This window comes from Orbicella faveolata, unplaced genomic scaffold (genome assembly GCF_042242905.1).
Source record: "Orbicella faveolata isolate gen_17 unplaced genomic scaffold, um_ofav_v1 contig_14, whole genome shotgun sequence".
Taxonomy (NCBI): domain Eukaryota; kingdom Metazoa; phylum Cnidaria; class Anthozoa; order Scleractinia; family Merulinidae; genus Orbicella; species Orbicella faveolata.
This window is the reverse complement of record NW_028301541.1, coordinates 22,670,053-22,690,259: the sequence shown is the minus strand read 5'-3', so window position 1 is coordinate 22,690,259 and position 20,207 is coordinate 22,670,053. Positions and strand designations below refer to the sequence as shown.

Genomic DNA, 20,207 nt, shown 5'->3' with positions numbered 1-20,207 from the left:
GTTTGCGAGAGGGTTTTCAAGATGATTAACCTTAATCTACACCCAATCCTTGGGCGACTGGAGGTGGTCACAGGGCGTAACTCACGTTTGGGAGGGAGGTGGGAAGGGAGAAGCTTGGGGGTTGAGAAAGCTGATTTGCAGAGCTGGTTACCTGTCAACAGCTCAGGAAAAAAAATCAAACTCAGCCATCAATTAATCCCTGTAGAAAACCAAGGCTAGGTCACCCAGTCAGCAGAACTTCCCCCTCAGGAACAGTTTATCTGAACGAAAGACTTCGTTAATGTTGATCATTAGCCGTCGACAACATAAACGAAAGGAAGTGGTTAACATTTTACACATTGAGTCATGCTTGTGTGTTCAGAAAACAAACATGTGCCTAGACTGTGTAATTGTAACTTAACTCGCGAATGAAAACTGAAACACGAGGAAAAAATGAAACGTGCCATTGTGTAGCAATGGCAGATGCTATTATACGCCAAAATAATACTGTGTTAAATGGTACAAACTAAGTGATAGGGCTGGATAATTAAATAGAATTACAGATTTCAGTATAGCTGCTGCGGGCTGCAAATGTTAGATGGCTACTCGCTGTGTTTCCTTAATTTGATACATGTTCTATACATATATGAAGAAAACTCCGTGGCCACTCAAAATCGAAAGCGTATTCCACGGTTCGAAAGTCTGATAACTCTTGCGTCATTGTTATTTTGAAGGAGACCCTGTTTAGCTGATAGAAGCTAGAAATTTGAATTTCATTCTGATTTAAATTTCTCATCGAGCGGTAAGTAGTGTACAGTAAGATTACCTTCAATTTTGAATTAAAGAATTAACAACTAACTGTTTTATCTGTAAGATAAACTATAATATTACATAAACACAGAAATAAATGACAAATTTAGAAATTACATTGGCCACTGAGGAATATAAAATTGTTCAGTTCACTGGCTAATAGACATTGAGAGGTTAAGCGTGGTAAACCTTGCCATACATGACATAAAGCTGAAGCAAAACATATTTACTGGAAGAGAAAAGTAAAAACCTTAGTAAATTGATTGTGATAAGATGGGTGGGCGCTGAACGGAAAATGTATCTTTGACTCTCTAAAGTTGCCAATTAAAAATGAGGGATTTGGACTTGAATAATTTCTTAGTTTAAAACGCGAGTTACTTTACGAGGTTACTTATTTTCACCATGATGAAGGTGGACAGATGCCACCGAAAATTCAGTGAACAAAAACGTACAGATCGAATACATTTAAGTCAAATAATCAATGGCTACCGATCACAACAATCAAAGTGATTTGGACTTCGTTCTTAGAAAACTATTTATTTTTATAGTTCAGTATCTTGGTGTCAGTTAAAGCATGGAATAGAATATACGAACAAGGCTGTAATGGTTCTTCTGTTATCTTGCAGACGAATTCCCTTTTGTCTTCTGACAAGCTTATACACGGTTCTTGCTGTTAATTTTTTTCCTTCACACTGCGAAAGGGAAATAGTGGTGATTCAGGTTGCCTGTAACAATGTTCTAGCAGACCTCGTTTTGGGTAAGTATCCTCATCTATTAATCTACCTATATTTTTACATACCTACTAAACATTTTAATGAACTTCTCCAGTGCGGCTCTTGATGTGAACAATAAGCTTTAAAAAGAGAAGAAAACTTTCACCATTAAGATTACATTGAAGATTTATATCTAAAAAATAAAATTATTTCAAAACGTTCAGTAAAAGGGAATAATTTGGTTTTTAATAACTTTTTAAGCCCTTTTATTTCAAGATTTTCTTAAAAATTGTCACAAATTGGCAAAGTTTTAAAGTCGCTTGACAAGAGTTCCAGACCTAAACAGCTCTATTTTACAGTTCTCTGGCCAGTAGCAATTTGAAATTAAGGCTGTGAGGAATATGAGGTTGTATTTGTTGACGAAACGTTATATACTAGAAAAGGTTCTACCAAAACAGTGTAATAAAAAAGGTCGTGCTGAAATTGCCGGCAAAAGTAGTATAAAGTAAGGAATTCAGAGTGCCTTCGTATAACTAACCCCAACTAGTTATTCTTTGTTTTTAATATTGTTATTTTTCATTGAGAAGCTTTGAACGCCCCAGTAATTCATTGTTCTATCATAGGAAATTCCTTTTCTGATCCAGACTGAATTGGATTTCGTTCTGTTTTTGACTCTTCAAGTAACGGTAAGAACGATAAACTTAAGCTAGATATAAGATATCGTCTATTTGATGCCCTCGTTTGACATGCTCACTGTACATTAAAAAATATTTTTAAAGAGTCATTAAAATCAAGGACTAATGTATCATTGTCCTTTTCAGGGAAAGAGCCTTGTTGATGACGTAGGTGAAGTTGGATTTCGTTCTGATTCGCACATCTCTAGTGACAGTTACAAGGGTAAGTTTAAGCCATGTTTTTATGACTTTAATTTACGTGTTAGGTTTGAATTAATTTAGAATGCAGGAATATGAATGTACATATATGAACGAATAGTTGCAAACTACAGCGCAGAATACTATCATGCTTTAGAAGGGATCGGCCGGAATCCTCGCTGACTTTCAGTTTCATGGACGCCGATCTTTGTTTTTGGTTTTTCCTGTCTTGTGTTTATTTAGTTTGACTGTCAGTTTTTCACGCCTGTCAGCCTCTGACTGGCAGCTACATGTGTTTATCTTCGTATGAGGCCTACAGTTTTGTGCGTTTGGTCTGCGACTTTCGAGATTTCCGGCCGTGTTATTTTTGTCTGTGAATAGTAAACTGTGCGTCTATTTATGTCTGTGATCAAGACATTCAGTTTAGCGTGATCTGAGGCTTTCAGTTTCCTTGAGCTTATCTTGGTCGGTAAATTCAAGTATTGCTTGTTTTTGTTTCTTTGTGAATTTTAAGACATGTTTGTCTATCTTGGTCTGAAACTTTCATTTCTTAAGGGGTTGTCAGTCTCAATTTTGTACCTGTAAATTCCCTATTAAATTACGAAATTGTATTTCTTTATCAGCGGAGTTTAATTTAAAGGCAAAAGAGGGACTTATTACAGAAATACGCGTCTTGAAGAAACTTGTGATAGCTTTTTTTTATGTTACCTTGTAGAAAAACAGAGCCATCCTCTCGTAAAAGAGACTGTAGTCGCTTTTGTATTCTTTCCCCTGAGCGAAAGGGAACTGGTAAGTTTACTATGTTATTTCTAGTTAAAAATGTTGTTGGTTGTTTTTCAAACAAAACGACCTTAATAGTAGCAAAAGATTTATTGAAGTCGCTGATTATGTTTTCCTGCTAACAACATCTGACAGCAAAAATATGACAGTCCTGTTTCACCTTACGCTAACAATTTTTCTTTTTTAAGGCAGTGGGAGTTCGATAACAGATTGTTGACCGTTTAACTATGCTCATGTCAGAGTAGACATAGTGTTTGAAACGTCTTCATCAAATTTTGGCCTTTTTCCACGTACAGTATTAAATTTATAATGTTATTGTGTATTAAGAATACTCCAGTTAAAATAACAAACTCGTGTTGTTATCGGAGCAGTGTGGAACGTAGAATAATTTGGATTTCAGCATGAATTTCAGTTTCCAGGACTTAACATTAAAAGTATCACGCTTTTAAACCAAAACTTAATGTAGAATATGTCGTCAACTTGAAATTGCTGCGACGAATTCACTCGAGCTCAAGACTTCCTTGCTAACTCACAAAGAGGAAAATATTTCTTAAGTTTACGAGAGCTTCTTTTAGAGCAGATTTTGAAAAGCGAAGGGCAGATTAGTTATGTTTTGTGAAAACCCTTCCGTCTTCAAAAATTTTCATTTTTATCTCTCTCTAGATTTCTTTAGCGGATACATTACGCCACGACAGCAAACGCTGAGATAGCCTGCATGTAAATAAATCAATTACTCCCCTTGTTACAATCTTTCGGTAGGGCTACGCTTTCCCAGCAGGCCATAGTATGGTTTGCTTCATTAGCAAAAGGGATTCAGTTTCTGGTCATGATCAAGCTAAAAAAAAAATCAATTCTGAATATTGAGAACACATAACAAGATATAGCTGTCTCAAGCAATTTTATGCCCGATTTATTAAATACTTTTTGTGAAACTCAAAATATAACAAAGGATGTATAATCTTGTCAATACCCGGAGATTTTGCATATTCTACTGTACGGCCCGCTAAAATTTAAAGATGTTTTTGTTGCCAAAATGCTTCGTGATTTATTGCCAACTGTTCTTAACTTTTATCGCGATTAAAAGTTTAAAACTCTCTTTTACTTCAAAAGTGTCTATTAAAACCTGCTAACGACTTAAGAGTCACTTAACAACGATTTCAAATTGACTCGTTTTGATTTTGAGGTGCGTCAGAAATTTGAAGCCGTTCCGCGTGAATAGAAGTCGTTCCCGAACCCGGCAGACACATAGTGCAGATATAACAAATATCTTACTATCCTCGTCTTCTCGGTCCGTACTGTAAGTTACCGATCCTCGCTTTTCACCTTCGATTTATGGCCCGCGGGTTTCGCCCTTAACCCATAAATCGATGAGAAAAAGACTCGGTCCGTAAGTTACAGTAAGGCCCTCGAACTCGGTTACTAAGAGGTATGTAATACATGTGCATATTACAATTATGTCAACAGCAGATAACAACAGGACAAACAAACTTGGTTCCAAACTTGTTTCCACTTTTATTCTGTTATATTCTCACAGAAGTGTTTGACATGAACAACGTAGACGACGTTATACAAGTCATCTCAATCGGCCTCATTGTCGCCGTCTTCCTTCTCAACACTAGTCGATTTCTAAAAGCCATCGAGTTATGCAAGGAATGCTTGTTCATTCTTAAAGACAGAGCAGGCATAAAAGACGAGAAATTAAGCGAATCATTCTACAAGAGGATATACTTACTAATGTGGAAAGCTTGTAATCGCATAGGTGATAATACAAGGGCCATAAAATATGCAGAGAAACTTCTCCTAACTTACCGTAAAAGTGGTGAAAGACTTGCGGAATTAAAGCTAAGCATAACACTTGGGGAGACGTATTACCATCAAAGTAAATACAAACAAGCAAAACAACTTACTGAAAAAGTGCTCCTAATTAGTAAAGAAATTGGAGACAGAAGTGGAGAAGCGAACTGTTACCTAAACCTTGGAGCCGTGCATGGATCAGTTGGAGAATATGAAAAGGCTAGAGAACATCTCAAGAAATCACTGCGAATCCTTAAAGAAATTGGAGACAGAAATCAAGAAGCGACCTGTTTCCTAAACCTTGGATTAGTGCATGGATCAGTTGGAGAATATGAGAAGGCTAGAAAACATTTCGAGAGATCACTATCGATTCAAAAAGAAATTGGAGACAGAAGTGGTGAAGCTTCTAGTTACGGAAACCTTGGAGTCGTGTATCGATCAGTTGGAGAATATGAGAAGGCTAGAGAACATCTCGAGAAATCCCTTTTGATCACGAAAGAAATTGGGGACAGAAGCGGAGAAGCTACCTCATACGGAAACCTTGGAACTCTGTATGACCAACTTGGCGAATATGAGATGGGCTCACGCTACAATGAAAAATCCTTGTTCATCAGCAGAAAAATTGGAGACAGACGTAAAGAAGCTTTGTGTTACCTAATTGCAGGCGCTGAACTTCGCTCTCTTGGAAAGTTTAGCAAGGCTAATGAATGTAATAAGAAAGGTCTGGTCATCTCCACAGACATTGGACTGAAAGAAGAGGTGGCCAGCTTTTACCGGAACCAAGGACATATAGAGCTGGCTGTGGGTAACTCTATCAAGGCAAAAGAATATTATGAACGAGGTCTTGCAATAAGCAAAGAAATTGGAAACAGGGCAGAAGAAGCAATCGGTTACTTGTCGCTTGGACATTTCTTTTACAAACAGTCTGAATGTGAAAGAGCGGAGCAATATATCAAAGAGGCGCTTTCATTAAGTGAGAAGATTGGACATATTGCGATGCAGTCCCAATCGCTCCAAATAATAGCACACATTAGAATGAAAGAAGGAAAGATTCAGGAAGCTATCTCGTATTTCCTCTCTGGTATTGACAAATGCGAGCAAATGCGCGGCTCTCTCCGCGACAACGATAAGCTTAAGATTTCCTTCTCTGACCACAATATTCATTCCTACAGAGATCTCAGTATGTTGCTTTGTGCAACCGGGAGCCCTATTAAAGCTCTGTATGTCTCAGAGCTTTCAAGGGCCAGGGCTTTGGCAGATTTAATGTTAGCTCGGTACTCTCAATACTCTTTGAAGAATCAAATCTTGGCTGATCCTCGCACATGGGCTGGTCTTGAAAGCATCGTGGCCAAAGAATGTAACCGCACCTGTCTCTACGTCTCATATCATTCTAACAGTATATATTTGTGGATTCTTAAAGCAGGCGGAGCCCCACACTTTCAGCACATAAAAGGAAATGATCTAATTGCTCGCGAAGGATTAAGTCAACAAGTGGAAGAGTTTTTTGATTTTAGAAGTTTTGGCGTTTTACCTGACGAGATTTGCAAAGACGGATCTTTACAGGTCTTTCAACCAGAATCCAAATCAAGCGAGGGAGATAGCCATGAAGGCTGGCGACTTGGAGTGGAAAGTAAAGCTAACCAAGGACCCAAAATGAACCTTCCTATCTGTTACAAACTTATCATCGCTCCGGTGGTGAACTTTCTTGAGGGTCCCGAAATCATTATAGTTCCTGACCGTGCTTTATACCAAATTCCATTTGCTGCCTTAACTGAAAGCGGAAAGTATTTATCCGAGACTTTCAGGATCCGTGTTGTTCCTTCTTTAACAACTCTCAAGCTCATTAATGAAAGTCCAGCAGACTATCATTGTCAGACCGGTGCGTTGATAGTGGGAAATCCTGAAGTTGGTGAAGTGCATTTCAAAGGAAAACTCACGAAAATTTCGCGACTGCCATATGCAGAAAACGAAGCTAAGATGATAGCAAAAAAGCTGGGTGTCGAGCCTCTGTTAGGACAGCAAGCGACTAAGGAGGCAGTACTTCAAGCGATGAATTCAGTGGCCCTAATTCATATCGCCGCACACGGTGATGCAGAAAGAGGAGCAATTGCTCTTGCACCATCTTTTCGAATTCCTAACGGGATTCCTCAAGAAGCACTCTACTTATTGACAATGACAGACATTTCAAAAGTTCAACTGCGAGCTAAACTGGTAGTCCTTAGCTGTTGCCACAGTGCTCGTGGACAGACAAAAGCCGAGGGCGCAGTCGGAATTGCCCGAGCATTATTAGGATCTGGCGCACGCTCAGTGCTGGTGGCACTGTGGGCCCTGGATGACGAAGCAACGGCGCAGTTAATGACTCATTTCTACAATCACCTTGTTGCTGGGGGAAGCGCTGGTGAATCTCTACACAAGACCATGAAGTGGATGAGAAGTAAGGGTTACGACGTGAACCAGTGGGTACCTTTTATACTGATTGGAGAAGACGTGACGTCTGATTTTGGAACGAATGGTAAGATTTAATGAAAACACGTGCTTCCATATTTTTGCCAAGGGTTCCTAGGCTTAATATTTACTCACAGTTTCCTTAGATGTTATCGATCAAGCTTTTTGTTTTTTCAAAAGAGGGTTAGGTTTTTATATATCTGATTATTTCCTTATCGTTCAGTTGTGGTTTGATCTTGTGCCGCTAATGTCTTTTACAACTGATAACGTACTCTGTCGATCATGAGGGTGTAGAATGTGAAGCTACCTAACGAAACTTCAACGTAGTCTTTAAACGGATTAAAAAACGCACTCGTATTTCGAGGGTCGGTGACCACATGAAAACTGCGGCGATTTGAAAAATTGCGAATTTTTGGCATCTTGATCTTCGCGCATTTTGACTTCTCGCATTTTCTGCGCTCGATTTGGCAATGAAATTATGCTCTGTTTATTCTCCAATGAATTTCCAATGTTGTTGCGAAAGACAAATGGATCACCGCTGGCTGTTTTGTATGGTCCACCTTCCTTTACAAGCTTGCGCAACATTGCGATGACGCTCAACTGAAGGCGTCCAAAACTTCTCTGAAAGTGCGCACGGTTCCAGCAGAAGTTTAAATTTTAACAAGCCACAGCCATGAATCCGACTTATCTGTTAAAATGAATCTATATTTTGTAATTAGGCAACTGCTTTTTAAGAAAATGTATTTAGATAGTTATAATTTTTTTGGTTTGTTTATTTTCTCTGTCAGGTATTGGCAAGAATGATCAGGACGGCAGCGAGTGATCGAATGAGAAGTAAAACATGCCATGACCTCAGTTGACAGTTTTAGTGGTAGTGCTATAAATTAAATAGACGTTTAACTTTTGGTCCTTTTCTGCCTAAAAGATTCCTCATTTCTCTTGAGGTTCAGACCAGGTATTTTAACAAAAAATTTTGACACGTAATCGGAGTCTGCAGTGTACAGCTGAGCGTTGAGCTCTAATAACTGCTTGAATCAGTTAAACCATAGTTCGTAAGGTAACTTTTGGTATCGGTGTTTTAGATTATGACAGAAATTGTTCTAGTCTTTGCTGTGAGGAAATATAAGGAGTGGGCTTAACTTATTAACCTAGTGTTTTACCAGCGAGACTTACTGAAGTTTATAAAATTATTGTACTTGAAAAGTTCCTACACTTAGTAACAATTGTAAAACTAACTTAATTGAAGAAGTAGAATTTAAAATTAAAATAGTGTGGGTAACAACATGCATTTCCTTTGCCGTTCCAGTTGTTACCTTTCTGAACAAGTTTCATGCACAAAATCTAGGTTTTGTTAGTTTTTCCATATATCAGACCTTCTTTTTACAAGGTAAAAGAGCTTTTCTATTTGAAATCTTATCGAGCATTAAGTATGGGTCGAAATTAAAATCTGGGGGTGGGGCCGGGGGGTGGGGGGGCTCCAATATAAAAAAAAGATAGGGATGCTTGTCGTAACTTTTAGGGTTTTAAAGAGCGGTTTTGGAACCTCTAAGGGTGTTCGGCCTCAAAAGGTCCACAGCGGGAGTTTTTTAGGGGTTATTAAACGAGCGGTTTCGGGACCTCTTAGGGTATTCAGCTACCCACATAAGTTTCACAGCGGGAGTTATTGCGGTAGCTTTCACGGTACGTATTTGATAATCAACTTTACGAGTAGAAGGTATTTGAAGCAATGGTCTTTGACGCCATTAAAAATTATTTAAGTATTAGTCAATGTGTTGTTTTAGAATTGGTTCCTCTTCAGGGTAAAAACATTTTTACGGCACCCCCACAAAATAGGATCTTGGTACCTTTTAGGGATTCTTTTCAAAATTTCCGACGAGCCACCGGATCATTTTTATACGGGAGTTCCGCCCTCCCCCATCTTTTAGAAATGAAAAGAGCATAAGCAGCATATTTGAATTTTTCTTGAACACTGTGCATGTTTACCAGTAAGGTTTACAGTTAGCTTTGTGAATAGTGCGACTGAAAATGCTGACCTGTTGGTTAAATTTACATAAAGTAATAAGAGTTTTAAGTAGAGTTACATAAGAAATTGTTCGCATGACATTTATGACATTTATCTTGAACATCGCACTTTTCTTAAATAACAAGAACTTTTTTAGTTTCTATAAGCATTTATTGCCTTGGAAAAGTTGGCAGGCCTATTATTTTTTTTAATGTTAAAGTCTAGAGGAATAAATGAAAACTGTAAGCAACGTAAATCTCAGCTCGAGTCCATTTTTTTAGACTGCTTCTCAGCTTGTATAAAAACTGTCGCAACGTCGGAGCCTGACTGACAAGGAGCGAACAAGGGGGGTAGGGTGGAGGGAATAAAAACTGCGTATTCCTTTGTTCTCTACCTGGATACGGTGAAGAAACGCTACTATTTAATTTCGGACGCTTCCGTTGAAGTACGGAAACGGCGAGAAAAATGCGTGAAATTTTCCCCACTGTAGCGACACAGTAAAAAAAACAGAAAGAAGCATGCCAGCTTTATACAACGACCACGTCAAATTACCAAATTCATGATCGTATTATGTAGAAAGTGAATGATGTCCTTTTTCCGATATAAAATGAAAATGTTACATGGCTGAAGTCAGCAGTGACTAAACAATCTTCTTCTTCGATGTGATTTGTCTGGAAAATGAAAGATTTATGAAGGATTGCGGCGTGACAACATACCGAGCCCTTCTTGTGGTCATAGGTGAATTTTCACAGGTTACGATAATTGTCTTTGTCTACTTGAACTGTCAGTGAAAACTGAAACAAATAGAAAACGAAAGATTGAATGTGAAGATGTGAACATGAAAAGAGTATAATTTACCTCAATGTACAGCCACGTGTGCTCAGAAGAATACGTTTAGTGCGTAACTTGCACCCTCTGGTATCATGTTATTGAAGTTTCTTGTTTGTTTAGCTTGATTTCGAGCGACACGTTTATTTTCAGTTATTTTATACTGTACTGTAAATTGTCTTACCAACAACCCACCTATTCTGAGCTCAACTGCTGTTGTGAGAGAGAAAAGAACTTGGCCAATATTCGCCTCCATCTTGACCTCAGGCTAGGCCTGGTCAATAACCAATACAACCCTTTTTTTCTGACTGAAGAGTAGATGTTTTTATCATGAGACACCCCGCCGATGGTTTTGTACTGAAATCATGCCAATTACTTTGGCCCAAATCTGTAGTGAACTTCGAAGTTGCATAAGATGCAATCACAGTTATCGAGTGAAATTCATACACCTTTAGCTTCGTCAGCTCTTGGCTTGAAAATTTCGAATGACCTTAGCGTCTGAACGTTTTCAATGTGAATTTTAATATAAATAGACAAGCTGATGGGAAAAACACCCCTCGGATGGTTTGCCGGCCCTTGTTGCCTGTGGTGCGTGAGATGCAATTTTTGTTTTTGAAGAATGTATTTTGTAACAATATCGAGACTGAATTTTCGAAATTTTAAGAATTTCTTTTAAGAATAAACCCGAGGCTGACATTTTGAAAAGAAAATAATCTTGTGTGTCGAAAATTTATAAACACAATACAAGTATCCCAGGAATTATATGTTTTTAACTAAACCGTACAAAATTCTTCCTTTCTCTGAACGACAAAAATAGCCAAAAAGCAACAAAAACAGCACTTGCCGTATGCTCGATGCTAGTAACATTTATTAAACGTTATGTGCGTCATATCAGGCGGCTTCTTAAATTACTTTATCATCATTAGGACACTACCCTAAATACCTTCTCAAACAGAAATGTCATAGCGGAGCTCCCACGCGTCGAAGGCCTGCGAGCGGAGCCCCATACCTTGGAAAATTTGGTAACCCATCGATCTCAAAATTTTTGCTTGTCACGTGACTGTCCGTAAGTACGTCCGTACACCAAAATAAAAATAAGAGAGTAGCACCATAACCCTAGGTACATCTTTGATATAGAGCGTTTTCATGTTTTCATCACATTCTTCAATCCAAAACTAAAGAGCCACTAATGTTTTTATCTTCATTAGGCATAAGAGGTACTAATTTCATATCTGTTTATATTTTTATATCTGTCTGCATAACCTTTGTTTCCCATTTCTTCTGGGTATTACAGTCGTCCCAAGAGAAACTGAAGACAATGCTTATGCAAAATTTCGGGGGGGCAAACAAGGTGTAATATGGGAGATGTGCATGGAAGTGGCGATGTGTACACGATAAACTGTGCGCTGTATGTAACTCTGCACTGGCACTTGTACTGTGGCCCTGTCGACACCAAAAAGGAAAGACCACGACATATTTAACTAGGACTAGAGAAGTCAAAGAATTCACAAAATCAAAACTGATGTATAGTGTCTGGTGATACCCGATGTTACTCGTAGGTTTGAAATCTTTGAACTAAGCACGATTTATAGCGAAAAAAGGTCTTATGTATACGTCATGAAACGGCTCAAAAAAGAAAAAAAATGAATAAACAACAACAACAATGGCAAACGTGCCTCTGATCAGTTGCTTTTTATTATGAAATATTTTGCTGCATTATCGTAACATGTACATCACTGAAGTTAATAAGAGCTCAATCTCCTGCCTTTCCTTTACAGTCTAATATTCGTAGTAGGAACCTGAAAACAATTCAATTGCTCTCGAGAGAAGTTGGTTCGTATTTTTAAAAGAGTCCTTCTCTGGTTCGTCACGCAACGATTAGCTTTGTGTTACTGGCAAGAAAAGCGTTACCTGACGGCCTAAAGTGCTGTAAAAGAGACTAACACATTAGCAAATTTGCTTTAGAATAGAATTGGTTAAAATGTTGCAGTATACGGTTGGCGTAGATTAAAGTATTGAGGCATTACTGGATAAGGTTAACGTTTCTTAATAATTCCCTTAATTGTGTCGACAATTTGATCCACTTTTGGGTTAGCCTTGAACTCCAGTGTCTCACTCACGTGAAAGATTCTTTTGGGCACGCGATCGTACAGCCATTGATCAGGTCTCCAGCCATAATGAATAACAATGACCCGGTTAACAACTTCATCCTCGTCTAGGAAAGCTTTGATGATGCTGCCATCGAACACTACGTATTCTTCGTCGAAATCAAAGGTTCCCTCTTGAATAAACTTCTCGCTATCTTGAGTGTAAACGAGGATAACACAACGGCTTATAAAGAGCTCGTCTTCGAGGGTGGAGTCATCTGCCAGGGCGGAACTAACAGTCGTGAGCTTGGCTAAGGAACCAAGTCTCGCCTGCAGGTAGTCTTTTAGTTCCTCGCTACGACCGTGATCTTCTTGCGTGTAAAGGAAAAGCACGTTGGACATTGCGAATCTTAAAGAAAAACGGAAATACAGCAAGATTGAAAATCACCGATGTCATGTTGTTTTAACCCGAGCTTTGATTAGCTAAGTAGTCTTAATGTACGAGTCTACGTAAACACCGTAATGCACTATGTTGGCTTTACAAATTTACCAGTGCAAACAAAAATGATCGAATTAGTCACAGAATGACACAGATGAGGGAGTAAAATGCAGGCTGCAGACTGTAGACGTTTTAACTAGGTCCTGTTACCATTGCCATCATTGAGAGCAAACCGTAAACACGCTAGCCGGTACGTTATTTAGGCTAAATGGCACTGAAACGGAGCGCAGACATTCACTGCGACTAGCCTGAATAATCCTGTTTATGGTCAGCACGCGATGCATTCTACCCCCGGTCGGCAGTCTGCGTTTTACACCGATCGGTATCCAATGCCACGTGATCGAATCACCTATAGATAGCCTTGAGGAAGTTGAAAACTCTTCCTGAAGCCTTGTAACGTACGTGATGTAATAGTTTTAGTTATTCTGTAATTGGAGATCAACTAGTCGATGTTCAAAACGTTGATTTCGTGAAAATCTTAGTCCAAGAATCTAGCCTATCAAATCATGTGTAGCCGGAGTCATCTTTAGCTCGTGCCAAGGCCCGCAGGCCGGGAGGAAGAGATGGTTCTGGGGACAAGAAAGACTGCAAATCAAACAAAATCCAGCCTCGTTCCCATGGCCTTTTCCCTAAGGAGAGGGCAGTGGGAACGCGGCTGACTTCAAAGTTTGTTCCTGGTGGCCAGGCTACCATGAGTAGCCGTTGTATTGGTGCCCTTTTAAGGACGTTCGCGCTAATTGTTTCTGTGCGTCCTTACGGCGCACGCAAATTCACACGCCACGTCATACATGAGAGCGCGCGCTGAGTAGGCCTTTCCCGATTATGCTAGTAAAACTAGCATTTTATGCTCCTAGAAATTCCGTTTTGGGCCAAAACAAATGCTCAAATTATGCTCGATTCTCAAAATAATGTTACTTTGGTTCCAGAAAATGCTCTGTTTTATTTCAAGCAAAACGTAGAAACTCAGGCATCATGTGTGTACCAGCAACTGATTAATGTGAAAAGTGTTTAATTGTTTGTTTATAAAACTTCTGATACAGCCAAAACTTGTCCAATGATAAACAGTTAATTAATGTTCGAAGTCCTTAGTGCTTGTTGTACTGTGACATGACGCTGGCCTGGAGGTAGTCAACAAGAGCACAATTCTGTATTCTGTTGCTCGTTGAAGGACGCCTTCAGTATTGAAAACACTCTTTCTGCCGTAGCAGACGATGGTTGGACAAGGAGAACTTGCTTCACTGCAGAAGCCCAACGAGGAAGTTGCTCCTCGTGCCCACACCACCATTCGACTTCCTTCTCTTCAGTCGGGATAACAACATCTTCAGCAGCAGCCAAATAGGCAGAAAGCTCGGCTTTGAGACCGTCGATGATAGCGTCACTGTCCAGGAAAGGAAATGCTCTCAAAGACTCTACTAATGCATTTGTGGGTCTAAGCCACTGGATGCTCACGGGGCAGAATAGTCTGGCAGCCTTGAATGCTACCACTACGTCATGAAGATCGACATTGAACTTTCTCAGAAACCATGTAATTTAGCATTTTAAATCTTTTGAGTGCTGAAATCTAGATCAAAGTTATGAAAAATGCCAGGAGCCATTATGGCTCCTGAAAATGCTAAATAATGCTAACAATTCTTTTTACGGAAAAAGTGTGAAAAAAAATGCTTGTTTAATCAAATAATGCCAAAAAATGCTAGCATAATCGGGAAGGGCCTAGCGCTGAGTAATAAAATGAACAATGATAGGGCAGATGGCCATTGCTATAACTTTGTCTCGATTTAACGATCTTGGACGTTCGGTGACCCCTACTTTTCTTGTGATGGATCATTTTCACGTTTAAGTTTGAACTTTTTGCAAAATTCACTATCGAATTCCGTTCTTTTTAGCTCTTTGTTTATCTGTGCGGCGGTTTCAAATGCCTCTTGAAGGGTTACGTTTTGTGAAAACGTTGGCAACATTTGGAATTATTTACGCAACAGACCCACTTCTACAAAATATGACTAAGATCGTCTGCCTCCGTTGACTCACATTCGATATTTTTAACTATAAACCTCCGTAGACCATGCTGGATTACGTGCGCCAATTTATCAAAATCAGGGTATTTTTTTCTTACGCTTTATTTCTGAAACGAAGTCGGTGACCCCAGTTATTTTTGAAATTCTGACACAAGTAACTCATTATCTGACTGCAGTAAAATTAAAAAAAAAATCTATCGACTGAAAAATTTACAAAAACAACTCGCGCTCACGGAAAAGGGAATACCCATAAGTGTGACCCCTTTCCCTAGCTTCTAGTCTGGCAATCTGTTTTTCTCTCGAAATGAGACGGGAATTATTAGGCAAGGCATTTCAGACTAGAGGGCATTGGGACTTATCAAGAGACTGCGTTCGTGTTTATGGAGATAAACACTCGTCCGACCCTAAGAGAACAGTCTAGGGTAAATGCATCTAATCAGTTTTCTTTACCGATATTTTAGCCTGTTTTTGCGCAGGTTTTGACAAGTTCCGGTTAATTCCCTAAAATACTGCAGGTTGGTATGTAGGGCACAAGAGAGGCCCTATTAGGGCTTTTCGGAATACGGACCACGCGGGATAATTTTGGTTAAACAATAACAGGATACAGGATATTTGGAGAGAAAATTAATTCCGAATATCTAGAAGAAAATTGTAACTTTTTGCAATTGGAATTAACGGGATGTTCAGGCGAAAAAAAAAAAAAAATAAATAACGGGATGTGGGATATTCAGTTAGTCCTCTAATGGGGCTTCACAAGAACACCGCGAGACATCTGAATGTTTCGGTTAACCATTAACAGTTAACCTTTAGCGACCCGCGGTTTGATCGAAACTAAACGAAACTAAAATCGATTTGTCGTCATTACTTTCCGTCTGTGGCAAGTGCCTATCGATTAAGACAGCTAGGACGCTGGAAAATACTTCAGGAGGACAAAATATCAACTAGGTAATAGCACATTCTAATTTGAACTAATGAAAATATTTTACTGGTGACGCTAGAAGAAACAGAAAGTGTTGGTCGTTTTAGCCCATGATACTGTCAGTGTGTTCTCGTTATAATATAAAGTTTACATAGCATTCTCCCTACGTTCATGAGTTCAATTATTTAAATTTTAATAAGGCTAGTTTTAGTCCAGTTTGTCAACGTTTCGCTGAGAAAGATATTTAAAAATGGCAAAGAAAGAAACCATTTTAATCAACATCGCAGTGAGTCCTGCCTTTATAAAAGCAGCATGATCTGTCTTCAATTGAACTCTTCGATATCCGAGCCGCTTTGAATTTCAATCAAATTGCTTACCTTCTACCTTGTTTTGCGTTGTTCCAGACACGTGCTGTTTTAGAGCGTGTTTCAGTCTGTTAGTTGATGGCGGATGCAGAAACACCTTCATCCCATGTAAGTCCCAAATCCACTTAGTCGCACAATAACAAGTTTAGTAGTCGGTAGGCTAAGAATGTGAAACAAGAGCCCTTGTGAGGGTCAAGAACGTAACTTAACCCCGTTGATTACTGTCAGTATTTCTTTCTTTCCTTTGTTCTTCAATAATAACGCATCAACATGCAAGGCACGATCGAGCAAATGTGTCATAAAGACCCCGGGGGGGAGGGGTGCTCCCTTATATGGGCTGTATAGGTATGTGCGGCCCCAAAGGGTATGGTTTTTCAGCCGTTTTGGTCATAAATCGGGTATCGATTTTGGCCATTTTCATCTGTAATAGGGTATGTTTTTAGCAGTTTAGTCTTGAATTGGGTGTGTTTCTTAGAGAAAGCTACTTTTTCATCATTATCAATAAGACCGTCAACGAAAGCCCGTCATAACCTATGTCTCTGACAACTGTGTCAGCAGCAACGGTCATAAATAGCCGGGTATCGGATATTTTTGGTCAGGTCATAAATAGGATAGCAAAAATCGCAGATTTTGGTCATAAATAGGGTAAGGTTTCTGGGAAGTGGGCAGCACACCCCACCCAACTTTTCTGGGAGTACACCTCCCCCTCCCCCCAGAAATAAAGAATGCCATTTTTGGCTTATATTTGCCAGAAATCAAACTAAAGCTCGCTAACTCACATTCCTATCAAACAGAGCCAATTAACGTCAAAATCAATTTACTTTTCATCCACTTTTCATCGAAAACAAAAATTTTGGTCGCCTGAATCCAGATCCGCACTAATTAAGAGATGGAGAGTGACAATTATGCTCTCTTGCTCATATGTGGTACATGGATTTAAACACCTGACCCAACAGGGAAAGTCATAATACTCTCATTTTTGATAAGAATACATTTTCTAAGAAAATCGAGGCTGAAACTTACAAAATTTTAAGAATATTTTAAGAATAAACCCGAGGCTGAGATTTAGAAAAGAATATAATTTTTTTGTTTTGAAAATTTGAAGATAATACAATTGTATGCTTTTAACTAAACCATACAAAAATTCTTTCTTCCCTAAACGGCAAACTAGCCAACTAAAACAGTACTAGCCGTATGTTCGATGCTGAAAATATTCCTCCGAGGAAGATATGTGTGTCATATCAGACAGTTTATTGCCTGCAGTCTGGCTCCAAAATTACTTCAACGCTATCAAAGTCAATCACACGCTATAATCTAAAAATGTTCACAAGGATATTTCCAGCCTAAAATCGGCAGAAAAATAAGAATATTCAGCCTGGGCCGGAAAAACAATATGCTCATATGATATAGCAAAAAAGCGCATAGTACATATCACTTTTATACATGTATTTACATTAAACACCCGGCCAACCGGGGAAGTCACGCGATACTAATAAAGGCTAGTAATTCGGAAAGTATATAGGACGCCAGGTTGCGTGATTTCTTTCTGATGGTTTACTGTGTTCATCTCTGACCTGTTTTTAGGCTCTTAAAGTATCTCGTAGAGTACATACTGAAATTTTTCGCGGGTTGCGATCCCCAATTCGACAAATCCTGATTTATTTTCAAAATAAAATGCGTCATTTTATAACCATTTTCAGACCTCTCAAGTTTTGTCTACTTTTTACCCTCCTACCAAGTTGGCCGGGATTCCTAACATCATCATTATACTTATAATTGAATCCTTTGTTTCATTTGTTTCCAGAATTATAGGCTTTGTTTACCGATGGAGATACATTGGTCAATGAAAAAATAAATAAGTGCACTCTCGAGGCTCAACAAGGTACAAACTCCTGCTCACCGCGTGAGAATACGCGCCTTCATTAATAACCAGCGGTTACCAATAAGTCAAGGTCACACAACAAGCAAAATTCATCAAAATAAGAATTTTTTTAAGTTCTAATTTAATCAAATTCTTAAGTTTGGAACCGTAGGTTTTTTGTCTTCAAACGAAAAAGAGGGCAAAAGAAGAGACCAGCAAAATATCATTTGGCGCGATTTATAATTACTATTTTTAAGCAGTGGTCAACTTAAGAATTCCAAGAACAATTTCGTATATAATCATAAAAATTACAATTTCCTTGATTATGATTGGTTTAAAAAACTCTTATTTTCCTCTTATTCACTTACCAAGTTGTTATTGGACAGTTTGTTATCGGACAGTAAAATAAGCTGATCAAATTCAAAGTTGTAGTTTAAATCAACCAATCACAACCTTGGTTTCAATCACCAACAATTTACGCCTCCTGTTTCAGTCTTTTGATGCAAATTTTCCCTTTCTTTCATAACTTGGCTATTCTCCTTTTGTCGGAAAACGTAATTTTTATGAATAATTGGTAATGAGACTTCGTGTCGTCCAATTCAGTCTGTAATCATACTTGTGATAAACAAATCGGACTCCCGCTGCGCGGTAGTCTGATTTTGTCAGAGTGCTCGTATGATTACAGACCGATTTGGTCTCCACTCAGTCCTATTACGACTATTACCATTACTAATAGTGCCAGAGTAGAGAACTTGAGACCGGAGGCTGAGCTCCTGGCCACGGCTAGTTCCTTTAAAATATGTTTTCGTGGTATTTACAGCGGTTCTATTATTTTCATCGAAGTAAAACCTAGAAGTTGAGAATGAAAACCGCCAAAAAGCAACCAGAAAAAGATCACACTGAAGGAGACTGACAACCTTCAAGAAAAGATGAGAATTCGTATGCCGTCAGGAGAGGCCATCCACGAGCGCGTTTGACAGATTACCTATCAAGTGTATCTATACTCACTGAGGATCTTTTAAATTTAATTATTTTATTATTATTATTTGCATTATATTTGTCTCTTCAGAATGCCTTCGATGAGCAAAAGAGGAACTGCCTATTAACCTGAGGTTGAAGAATTTTCAAGAATAATTTTTGCCGGTAAAGCTTTGAACTGTACCTTAATTTGAAGCGCAATGTGGGTTAAGTTACTGCTATGAAAGTTTGGCCATCGGAGCTGCGAGAAACGTAAAGTCGCGTGCAAACTTTTTTACTCTGCGCAAAATATGTATTTCCTAGAGCACACGCGTCAAACATCCATTCAGTACAATACAATGGACTACAAGATTAGTGGCAAAGAAAATTTACTCTCACAATTTAAGCGAGCGAGTTCGCCACAGCTGAGGGTTACTGTATTGTGACCTTTTCATGGTATTGCAGAATGTCCAGTTCCATCTTGAACTGCAAATGCGAACTTTTATCCCAGAGGACCCAGAGAACTTTAATCCATATAGATGTATAAACTGTCTGATGTTCCAAATTGTTATAGCTACGCACGGGTCTTTCCAATCAATATTCCCTTGATGCAGTCTTGAAGCTGATCTAGGACAGGATTTCCTCCACGTATTTTTCCGCCTTCCAGGTGAAATATTCTCCTTTCATCAAAATCAGTCGGGATCCAGTCGTTCTTGGTTCTTTCTGTGAAGAAGACAATTATCAGCCTTTTCAGAAGATCCTTGTTTTCTGTGAACTCTTTGTGAAAGAGTTTGCCGTCGAAAGTTTCAAAACCATCTTCGATTTCTGTGCGTTTGTTGTGAATAAGGGATGATGCCTCGCGTGACCCGATCAACACAACACAGTCACTGCGGGGAAGTTGATCTTTGAGCTTCTGTTCCTCCGCTAAAATGTCTGTGATGTTTCGTAAATCTGCTACCGAGCGAAGCTTGCCTTGTAGATAGTCTTTTAGTTGTTCGGCTTTCGTACTGTCGTTTCCAGTGTACAGGAACAAAGCAAACTTCATTTCTCAAATCGATTTTTGCGTGAGGATGTATAACGATATGAATAAACACGCTTCTTGAATAGTATCAATGCCTGTCCTTCTTTCAAGTTGAATTATTCAAGCCGATTGAAAAATGCTGGCATAAATCTTTCATAGGAAGATAAGGTAAGGCTTTTGATCCTCGGGGGAGAACAGCCGTCCTTTCAGGCCTCAAATATTGCAACCAGATAGACAGAGAATTCTACATATATTAAAAGCGC

General features: G+C 38.9%; 3 protein-coding genes across 3 annotated transcripts; 1 reads left to right on the top strand and 2 right to left on the bottom strand.

Annotated features, from left to right (window-relative positions):
- Nucleotides 1-4,564: 4,564 nt before the first annotated feature.
- On the top strand, nt 4,565-9,154 carry LOC149114536 (uncharacterized). Its single transcript, XM_089287135.1, has 2 exons — nt 4,565-7,460; nt 8,182-9,154. The coding sequence occupies exons 1-2, from the start codon at nt 4,592-4,594 to the stop codon at nt 8,214-8,216; spliced, it is 2,904 nt and encodes a 967-aa protein (XP_089143261.1). The 5' UTR covers nt 4,565-4,591; the 3' UTR covers nt 8,217-9,154.
- Nucleotides 9,155-11,896: 2,742 nt separating this feature from the next.
- LOC110062236 (uncharacterized) lies at nt 11,897-16,314 on the bottom strand. The gene is made up of 2 exons (XM_020769115.2): nt 16,118-16,314; nt 11,897-12,719 (listed from the first exon to the last, which is right to left on the bottom strand). The coding sequence occupies exon 2, from the start codon at nt 12,710-12,712 to the stop codon at nt 12,260-12,262; it is 453 nt and encodes a 150-aa protein (XP_020624774.1). The 5' UTR covers nt 12,713-12,719; nt 16,118-16,314; the 3' UTR covers nt 11,897-12,259.
- Nucleotides 16,315-18,187: 1,873 nt separating this feature from the next.
- Nucleotides 18,188-20,197, bottom strand: LOC149114535 (uncharacterized). Its single transcript, XM_089287134.1, has one exon. It carries the CDS (start codon nt 19,966-19,968, stop codon nt 19,498-19,500), a length of 471 nt encoding a protein of 156 aa, XP_089143260.1. The 5' UTR covers nt 19,969-20,197; the 3' UTR covers nt 18,188-19,497.
- Between the last annotated feature and the right edge of the window lie 10 nt (nt 20,198-20,207).

Excerpts from the sequence above, each read along its gene's own strand:
- LOC149114535 (XM_089287134.1), bottom strand. The coding sequence starts at position 19,968 with ATGAAGTTTGCTTTGTTCCTGTACACTGGAAACGACAGTACGAAAGCC.
- LOC149114536 (XM_089287135.1), top strand. The coding sequence starts at position 4,592 with ATGTGCATATTACAATTATGTCAACAGCAGATAACAACAGGACAAACA. Across the intron at positions 7,461-8,181 it reads GTCTGATTTTGGAACGAATG|GTATTGGCAAGAATGATCAG; the intron begins GTAAGATTTAAT and ends TTTCTCTGTCAG.
- LOC110062236 (XM_020769115.2), bottom strand. The coding sequence starts at position 12,712 with ATGTCCAACGTGCTTTTCCTTTACACGCAAGAAGATCACGGTCGTAGC.